This window comes from Agelaius tricolor, unplaced genomic scaffold (genome assembly GCF_023055355.1).
Source record: "Agelaius tricolor isolate 1412-34295 unplaced genomic scaffold, bAgeTri1.0.p SCAF_6, whole genome shotgun sequence".
Lineage (NCBI taxonomy): Eukaryota > Metazoa > Chordata > Aves > Passeriformes > Icteridae > Agelaius > Agelaius tricolor.
Window position 1 is genome coordinate 18,688,125 of NW_027269266.1, and position 9,798 is coordinate 18,697,922.

The 9,798-nt window shown below is 47.8% G+C and overlaps 1 protein-coding gene across 1 annotated transcript; it reads left to right on the forward strand.

The window, feature by feature from the left end:
* Positions 1-1,275: 1,275 nt before the first annotated feature.
* C1QL3 (complement C1q like 3) lies at positions 1,276-9,680 on the forward strand. The gene is made up of 2 exons (XM_071428917.1): positions 1,276-2,565; positions 6,976-9,680. The coding sequence occupies exons 1-2, from the start codon at positions 1,978-1,980 to the stop codon at positions 7,153-7,155; spliced, it is 768 nt and encodes a 255-aa protein (XP_071285018.1). The 5' UTR covers positions 1,276-1,977; the 3' UTR covers positions 7,156-9,680.
* The last annotated feature ends 118 nt before the right edge of the window (positions 9,681-9,798 follow it).

The following is a 9,798-nucleotide window of genomic DNA, read 5'->3' on the forward strand; positions in this document are numbered from 1 at the left end:
TCCCAGGAAAGAGCAAAAGGAGCTGCTGACATTTCTGCTTAAAAGGAAGAATCAATGAATCTTTGTTTCCCACCGCCTGCTTGTTTGACCTTATTGTGTTGCGGAATAGAAAAGAAATAAAAGGGAACGGTGAGGGGAGACCAGATTCGTGCTAATAAAATCCAAGACAAGATCACAGCCCTCTGATCATCACTGGAGATGCCATTATTTGGTTGTTGTCCTATTTGCTGCTGTTGCTCATTTCTGATTCTTGCCCTGCTGTAATAAGTCACACTCTTTCCAGCCATCATCCCTGTATTGACAGGCAAATGTCACCCCGCTTTGATTGACGTCCATTGCTCCTGAATACAGAAGTATGATTTAGGAATCAATTCTGTTTGTTTATTTAAACAGCTCTTTGTGTACCTTGTAGATCTGTAAGCAGGAGAAGTGCTTTAATATTTTCTCTGCAACATTGCCACTAAAACTGCACATTCACCTTCCCACTCAGTCACAAAGGTGCCCATCAGACCCTGGGGGAGGAGAAGACTTTCATGCAAAAAAAAAAAAAAGAAAAAAAAAACCAGAAAAAACCATCAGCAACAGCAACAAAAAAGCCAGCCTCCAAGGTTTAATAAAATGCTGCCCCTGAGTTAAGCCAAAGAGATTTTTATATCAGGTCTTAAGCATCTGACGATTTGCATATAGCCCGGACTTTTCTTTGGCTTCTAAACAAAAGGGAGCACTTTCCCTCAGTGCCGGTTTGCAAGCAGAGCAGCGGCTGGCTCTAACACCGGCAAACACTGTCGCCAGTGATGAGCACGTCAATTTTAATTCACAAGAAAAACCATTTCCTTTTCTGCCTGTGTGGTTGCAATCGGGACGAGGAGGAAGAGGGAGACCCGAAATTGCCGTTAATCTCTTTATTATTGTGGGAGGTATATTTTCAAATAACTTTTACTTGGACAATTGGTAAAGCATCCCTGCATTTAAAGCGGTATTTCCCAGAAAACGCTAACACGGCAAAGTGGCCTCAGGGAAGCGTTAAGCAGGAGGTGGATTGACCTTTTAATTCTCGATCGGTGACCCGAAGGGTACCCAGAGGCTGCTAAGCACGTCTCTTCCTTTCGGTCTGCTTCAGAAAGAGCTGTCATCACAAGATGCAGCTAGTGAGTGAGGCTCACGATTTCGCTGTTCATCCGTTTGCGGGAGAGGTGGGGGAGGGAGAAAAGAAAAAAAAATATATATTTCCCACACTGCCAGAGTAATGCCAAACTCTCTGTGAGTGGGAAGAGCAGAGCAGATGCTGGAATGAGATGCCAAAGCAGCTCCCCTTTCCCCTGCGCTTTTGGGTGCCTATAAATTGCTCCAGCGCGCTCGTCAGCCTCCTCCTCTCCTGGCAGGTGGCACTCGGGCAGGATCCCGCTCTCCCTTCGGCTCCGGCTCCGGCTCCGGCTCCGGCGGCGGCGCGGGCACTGGCGGCGGGCACCGGGGCTCCGGCCGGGAGGCGCGTCCCCGCTGAGGACTGTCATCCCTGCGAAAAGAGAGAGAGAGGGAGGGAGAGAGAGAGCGGGGAGGCGAGCGGGGCGATCGCGAGAGGAAAGGCAAGTTCCAGGGAAAGTTGACTCGGACTGGCACAGCCTGCAAAAAAAAAAAAGTCGATCGCCAGCGGGAGCATAAAAGTGCGGGCGGCCGGGGCGCGGCGGCAGCTCTTCCTCTTCCTCTCCCGCTCCGCTCCCTCGTCCGCCCCGCGGCTGCAGCGGCCGCAGCGGAGCGCCGCGACCCGCGGGATCCCCCGCGACACCGGCGGCCCTCGGGAGGGCGGCCGAGCCCCAGGGGAGCCGAGCTCGCGCGGGCTCGGCGTTTTTTCGGCTCTGAGGAGGAACCCCGCCAACCATCAAGATTTTGTCCAAAAGCAGACAAGAGGATCGCCCTGCGCTGAGCCGGCTGGTGGGCAGCAGGCGGCGGCTGATAGCGGCCGGCGCGCTGGGGGTGGTGATGGTGCTGCTGCTGGTCATCCTCATCCCGGTGCTGGTCAGCTCGGCCGGCACCTCGGCGCACTACGAGATGCTCGGCACCTGCCGCATGGTCTGCGACCCCTACGGCGGCACCAAGGCGCCCAGCACGGCGGCCACGCCCGACCGCGGGCTCATGCAGTCCCTGCCCACCTTCATCCAGGGGCCCAAGGGGGAGGCCGGCCGGCCGGGCAAAGCGGGGCCGCGGGGCCCGCCGGGGGAGCCGGGGCCGCCCGGCCCGGTGGGGCCGCCGGGTGAGAAGGGCGAGCCGGGGCGGCAGGGCCTGCCGGGGCCCCCCGGGGCGCCGGGGCTGAACGCGGCCGGGGCCATCAGCGCCGCCACCTACAGCACCGTCCCCAAAATCGCCTTCTACGCCGGCCTCAAGCGGCAACACGAGGGCTACGAGGTGCTCAAGTTCGACGACGTGGTCACCAACCTCGGCAACCACTACGATCCCACCACCGGCAAGTTCACCTGCTCCATCCCCGGCATCTACTTCTTCACCTACCATGTGCTCATGCGGGGCGGCGACGGCACCAGCATGTGGGCCGACCTCTGCAAGAACAACCAGGTGGGCGCCGCGCCGGGGGCAGCCGGGGACAGGAGGGCAGGGGGGCCCCGGGAGGACGCGGGGTTCCCCGAGGGAGCGGACGCTGTGCGGGCAGCGGGCGGAGCGGCGCGGGAAGGGCGGGAAGGGCGGGAAGCGGGCGGGGAGGGGGAGCCGGGCGGCCGCTGGAGGCGGCGCGGGTGCGTGCCGGGGGAGCGGAGCCCGAGCCCGGGCAGCGGCAGGGGAGCGATGGGGACCGGCGGCCGCCTCTCCGCAGCTGGCGGGGAACCTGCGGGGAACCCGAAGGCTACCGAGGGGCCGGGTGCTCTGCAGAGCCGAGGCCGCCGGGCTGCTGGGTGAATGCGGACTCGACGCGCTCTCCTCTCCGAGAGCCGCGCCGCAGGTGCCGCTCCCAGCCCGCTGTCCGAGCAGAGCAGCCCCCGGCCCGCCCCGGGCGCGGAGCGCTGCCCGCAGCTCTGCTGGGACGGGAGCGGGGGGCGGACAAACAGCGCTGCCCCCGCAGGGGCGAGAGGAGCCCGGCGCTCCCTCGGGGAGGGGAAAGTCCCCGGCAAGAAAGGGGAATCGGGGTGGTGAATGAGCTCAGGAGAGGGTGCTGCTGTGTCGGGAAAGGGTGAGGTGCGTGGGAGGAAGGCAGCCACGGCACGGGACGGGAGCGCCGGGCTTGACACGCTCAGCCCCCGGCGGGTGCGAGGCTTCTTCTCCCTGTCAGGAGAGCTGGTGATAGAGCGAGCTCGGAGCCCGCAGACCTGAGCCCTTGGCGGGCCGGTGCCGGCTGACGGACCGTGCCAGGAGGCACACCGGGCGTCCAGAGAGCCCGGGCAGGACCCGAGTCTGTCGGCATCCCCTGGGCAGGATGAAGGCATCGGAAATAATTAAAGGCTTTGCGATGCTGCCGTCTGAAACACAGAGGAATCATCCCTTTTAATTAGGATAAACGTAGCCACTGCCTGTTACATTGCCCCCTTGTAACCCCTCCTTCGCAATTTTGCGCCTTTTCCGTGAGTAGTTAACAGACACGGTTAGGCTGGCACTAATTCCTCCGGCGCTTAGAGGCACCGCCATCCCTCAAGGCTCTGGATGCCCAGGGACAGTGCGAGGTGCCCAATCGTCCCCATGTCCCCGGAGCTCCGCGGAGCTCCCGCCGGTGCCCCGGCCCCCGCGCCCCGGCGGCTCAACAGGTCCCGCTGTGCCCGAGCCGTCCCGGCGAGCGGGGCCGCAGGGCGGGCTGGCGGCTCGGGGAGCCCGGAGCCAGCGCTGCCGCTCCCCCTGGGCTGTTCGCCCTCCGGCGGGGGGGCTGCGGGATGGCTCGGCTGCCCGCTGTGTCCCCAGGACGGGACAGCGGCCCCCGTGTCCCCGCCGTGCCCGGCGGCCGCGCACGGCCCCGTTCGTTCGCGCGTCCCCTCCCCAGCCGAGCGCGGCCCTTTGTGAGCAGCGCACACGGGAGCCGCGGCCGCCGGTAAATTAATCTGATATGCCACTTAACCTTTTCTTTATGGCTCCTCAGAAGGACTGTGAAAACGGAATAATGAGGACATCAGCGGCAATTAATTAAATTAGAAAATATCTACCATAAATACTGTCTCAGCAGATAAACCAGACTAGTAAAACTAAGTACATCCTAATAATATTCACTTTGATATCTTCCTGCAAAAGCAATATTCTTCACTGCAGGAATACAACTTTACTTACAATTAAAGAATTGATCCATATTTATAGAGTGTTTACTTTCCTGAACCCTGAAAAATAAATACATGGCAGTAGTTTTAGAGAAGCATCCAATTACAAATATTCAATTGAACCTGAGGTCTAACCATTTCTAAATATAGGTACTTCCAGTGCCAGACATGAGGCAAACTCAGAGTTATTCAAAGAAGAAAGAAAAAACCCACCTAAAGAGAGGTTCTATGTATACATTTGTATATACTATACAAGATATTTAGGGAAATACCTGCACATCAATGGTTTAAAATTGACCCACAGTTTTAATGCCTCAATGATTGATTAGGATTTTTACTTAAAATACTAAATGCTGATGTGACAGGCTTTATGTATATTTGTAAGGAAGCTCAGAAATTTTGCAAGTAGTTAAGTGGAGTGACAAATGCAACATTACAAATCCCATGTTCTCTAACAATGAAAAAACCGCAAACATTGAAAACTGTTTGACTTACAGAAAAAAAAAAAAGCGTTCCTAAGCAATACATATATGAAACCTCAAGGTCCCCAGTGTGACCACATTATCTGCATAAACGGTTATCAAGCCTGAACAGGGAAGTGCTGAGGTGGCACAGCTTAGGGATGTGTGTGCAGGCTGAGAGCGTAGCTTCATGAAAGAACTTACATGGAACTTGTGAAATGTATTGTCTCATAACGCTTTAATTTTGAGATGCATTTACCCTCTTGCAGCAGTACACTCCATTCATTTGAGGAGAATTTATTTGAGACTGTTCTCCTAGGCTTTAAAAAGAAATTGTTCTGGCTAACCAAGCAAGAAGGTAAACCCACTAAAAATAGCATACAGGACCTTTGCTGCTACACACAGGGCAATAACATCTACATTTTGGTTTCTAGACTTTCAATATCCAGAATCTTTTTCTTTTTTCCAGCCAGTATGTATTATGTAGAATCTTAAAAATGAACTATCCATTGCTGTTGTAGCCAGTGTCCACATGCTAACTGCTGACTTCCTTAGGATTGTCACTGATGTAATTCAAATTCTCCCTTACCATCCACAAGATTTTATACAAATCCACAAAGCAGCATTTCATTAGGAAGTAAATGCGAATTTGAAAAGTCCTTTAAACCATTCTTCTCATCATTATGCAAGATCCTAGTTCTCTGTGAAAGTTTTTCTACCTTCTCTGTGGTCTTTTCACTCCTCCCCACCTGCCCTTTCCATTTCCACTGCCGGCAACCACCTCAGTCCATCACTTTCTCTGGAAGATCTTCCCAGGGTTAATGGCCCAGAGCCTTCAACTCTGCCCTGCCAGTCACTATTTCAAAGGAAACATCCAGCACTTAGAATAATTATTGCTTAGAAAACTAGCAAAAGAGATCACCACTGTAAACAATACCAGGCAAGTCAGGACCAAGAAGTCCTGAAATAGTCGGGGTTTATCATCATGCCACGTATCGGTTTAAATTTGCAGCCTGTCACAGCTTTGCAAGCCTTTGCAGCCTTTCTCACTGTTCTTACAGGATGCATAAAGAATTTCCACCTACTGTGATTTTTAAGCTGCATAATGCCATAAGATCCTGCATGGTAAAGAACCCCCTCCTTTTTAACATTTCAATATTAATGTGAAATCATATCACATGAAAATTTAATTTGGAAATTTATCATGTAAACTTTGAAAGGAATCCATGGAAAATTGTGACTTATAGCCTATTTTTTTCAGTTCAGAGCAGAAAAAATCCCACGTATAGTACGCCAAGTCATGCATTATTACTTAGTTCAGATTTGCAATGCCACTAAATCATTTACTGCTCTGTAACTACGCTAGAACAAAGACAAGCAACAAGCAGATGACGTGTTACACTGAAATAAATCACATACGACCATGTTTAAATATTTTACCAAACAGAGTCAAATTATATATAAATGATTTGGAGACTTACAATGGCACAGGCTGTTCATTGCTGGAAACCAACATATATCTTGAAATTACAGATTATTTCCAGTTTGCAAGAAATGTCAAATTTAATCAGTAGTGGAATACCAAGGGAGAAATGGGAAAAAAAGTATGTTTAAGGGGAAGTTGGAAATGAAAAGCCCTCAATGGCTTCTAAATTTCAAAAATTCTTACAGCAAATAGTGACTTGCCTGTGATTTTTCAAAAGTGCATCTCTTAAAACACAGTGAAATTAAATGTTTGCTTACTGAACTGTGGTAATAGCAGTTTTTCCAAACCCAGACTGCTTGTGTGCATGGGTGTGTGGGGGGTGTACTTCTTATATTATTTTTTGCAGCATGATCCTATTGCTTAGTATGACAATAAACTGCCTCTGGAAAAAGTTCATCTTGGGGACTCCCTGTGGGCCTCCTTGTGGATCCTCAACATTGTCAATCACTGATACAAAAGTTACACCAAATGTAAAACTGTCACACAATCAGATCCAGTTCTCCCAACTCCAGCTATTCTTACACATATTTATAAAAAGGCTCCAGACATCGACAGATCAGGCAGTTGTGTATTCATCAGATGACAGAGAAAGGAGAATATTGCTTTAGTTTCAGAAGTACAGCAGAAGAAAATAAGCATTAGCCATAGGAATGAACTACAATGTACGTTGCCAGATGTTTAAAGTGGCAACTCATGCATGTTGAATAAAACTTTGAGGATATGCTTTAATTTCAGCAGGCAGGAAAAATTGCCTGAGTTTTCTTAACCAGTGGTTCTGTATTTTCTGTAGGTTCGAGCTAGTGCGATCGCTCAGGATGCTGATCAGAACTACGACTACGCCAGTAACAGCGTGGTTCTTCACCTGGAGCCAGGAGATGAAGTGTACATCAAATTAGATGGAGGAAAAGCACATGGAGGAAACAACAACAAATACAGCACATTTTCTGGATTTATTATTTATGCTGACTGATAATGAGTAAAAAGACCCACCAAACCAGTCGAGAAACGAAGCCTGCCCTTCTAAGCGATGGATTGCGTGGCAAAAGTCAATGAAACAAGCACCCCAGCAGAGAGTGACCACTGAACACCTCAGCAGTGGGGGGAAATGTTGAATGCTACCTGATTCACATCTGTACAACACAGAGAAACCTTATGTTAAAAAACCACAAACCAAGTTAAGCAGATGTGCGATCCACTTCCGCCAAAGCAAATACTTCCTCATTGTTACGTGTCCATGTGAATGAAGTTCTGCCTAGATCAGATTTTTATAGGGAAGGAAAGCCCACCTAAGGACACTGAGTTATTTCTTCAGTGTATATGATACTTTGATGTGTTATGATCTTGCTGCTTTATCCATACTTCAGCTTTGGTTCTTGTGACTTACCTGCTAACAATGATGCTTGGAGTCCACTCATAGTGTGGTGAGGAATGATTTTACAATAAAAGGAAGAGGTAATCAAAATATACTTTCTCTCTGCAAAGAAATTGTTTGCCTTGTACTTTTCTTACCCTTCCACTTAAAACTAGAAACTAATCAGCTTTAAGCCTTAACTCGATGTTTCTGTTTTGTAGGTTTACATTAGACTTTTAACATAAAGATCAATCCAGTGGAGTTATTTAAATTTTGTCTTTCCCTTAGCTGTCCTCTAAAACAAAATGATAGAAGAAACACTATTTTCCCCTGAAGAATATAACAGCTGACAAACTATTCTATCAGACCATATCCCTGATTCCACCAAAGCAAATCGCAAAACTCTCACTGCTATTGGTGGAAAAGGGATTTGGCTTTTAATTTGTATACATGTAAATATATATTTAGACAATTATTAGAGGCCCATTGTTGATGGTTAGTTGTGTAAATATTTAGAAAGCCTGGCATCCATACCATCAGACTAAGAGGCAGAGTGTTTTCTTTGCAGCAATTAGTCTTCATTAGTCTTTCAGCACTTAGTCTGTACCTGGGTTCTATTTTAATAAAGTAGTTACAGATTAATATACTGCAGATGTTCCACTAGAATTTCATAGGAATACAGACAACCTTTATTGTCTTAGGTGTCTTGTCTCACTGAAGTCAGTGGGATTTTTCCAACAAAGGAAGAGTGGGAGATCTGACACATGAGGAAATGCTGTCACACAGACTTTTTCCATGGAAGCCAGTACCAGTCTGTGGTAAGGTGTGCCTACGAGATGGACACAGAGAAGCATTTTACCAAAAATGATAACACATATGCAAAGAAAGAAGCAGATATTTACATGCAAAAAAAAAAGTGTGTATTAAAACCTATTTTTCTCATTCATATAGATATAGATATAGATATATAAAGTCTCAAGCTTAATCCATATAGAGGATTAATGGCTTGGAGAATAAACTAAACAGAGATACATAGTTATAAAAATGCTTTAAAATCAGTCATAGCAGTAATGTCCACAGATTTTTTTTTAATTCAGAAAATGGATTTATTTGCTTTGGTTTTGGGAGGCTGTTTCTCTCAGGTTAAAACTTGCAGATTTCATTCTAAACCCAAATTTCAGCAAGATTATTCAATTTCTTTAGCACAGTTTTTACTTTTGGCAAAATCAAGGTAACATTTCTGTAAATCATTAAAGAGTAACAGAGGCTACCCCTAGCATTACTATTGCATATACTCTGTCACAAGCAACCTTGTCTAATGTAATAAGGGTACAAACTTGGATTTACCTGCACTAAAATTTCCAAAGTGTCTGCCACTCTGACAAAAAAGCTCTCCAATGCTGGCTACTCAGCAAAAGTCTGATAGGGATTTTACACATTGCCCTAAAAATTTCCTTTGAATGAGTGAAGCTTTTCTCAAACAGAACGTGTTCCTCCTTCTGCTTTGAGCCGTTCAATTCTAAACAAACGCCGAGCGAGCCCAGGCTGCTGAGAGGATCGCCAGGCAAACTCATCCAGGGTTTACAAGGGGACATGGTGCTGCCAGCTGCTTGTGTATTATCTCACCAGATGGGTAATGCTTCTACCTTATGACTAAGTGCCAGCTCATGTCTGTGCTTTGTAGTGGTTACTCCTGTTTAATTTCTACGAGGCAATTATTTCAGTACCAGATGTGTACCTGACTTGTCTGCTCGCTCCACTGTTGCTGTTGCTGGCCAGTGTAGATTCCCTGTGTAGTGTCCAGCAGTCCTGCACCTAGAGCTAGAGATCACTCACAACCAGCAATGTGCATTTACCACGGTGTGTATTGGTAAAAGCTCAGTACTACAAGGCATACATGGTCAAATTTGAAGAAGCTTCTGAAATCAGGCTACCACTGCTATTGGACAACACCATTTTTTGGATAAATCACCTGCCCTGGTTAAAGTTAGACAAGAGCAAAGAACACACTTTATGTGAAAACCACATATAAGGCAAACATTTCTTCCTTTTTCATCATATCTTGATATACTGATTTGTAAAGACTTATATCACAACCTTTGTTATAACTAATACAACTCATTAAAACTGTATTATGTAATATATTTTGAGTGCTGGTGTTGCATCCTTACAAAAAGAAGCTGGTATGTGTCAAGTTTTACATGATTGCTGTGAGACTCCAAGTTCATGAAAAAAAATTAATGCAATTAGAAAAAGACATCT

Excerpts from the sequence above, each read along its gene's own strand:
- C1QL3 (XM_071428917.1), top strand. The coding sequence starts at position 1,978 with ATGGTGCTGCTGCTGGTCATCCTCATCCCGGTGCTGGTCAGCTCGGCC. Across the intron at positions 2,566-6,975 it reads ACCTCTGCAAGAACAACCAG|GTTCGAGCTAGTGCGATCGC; the intron begins GTGGGCGCCGCG and ends TATTTTCTGTAG.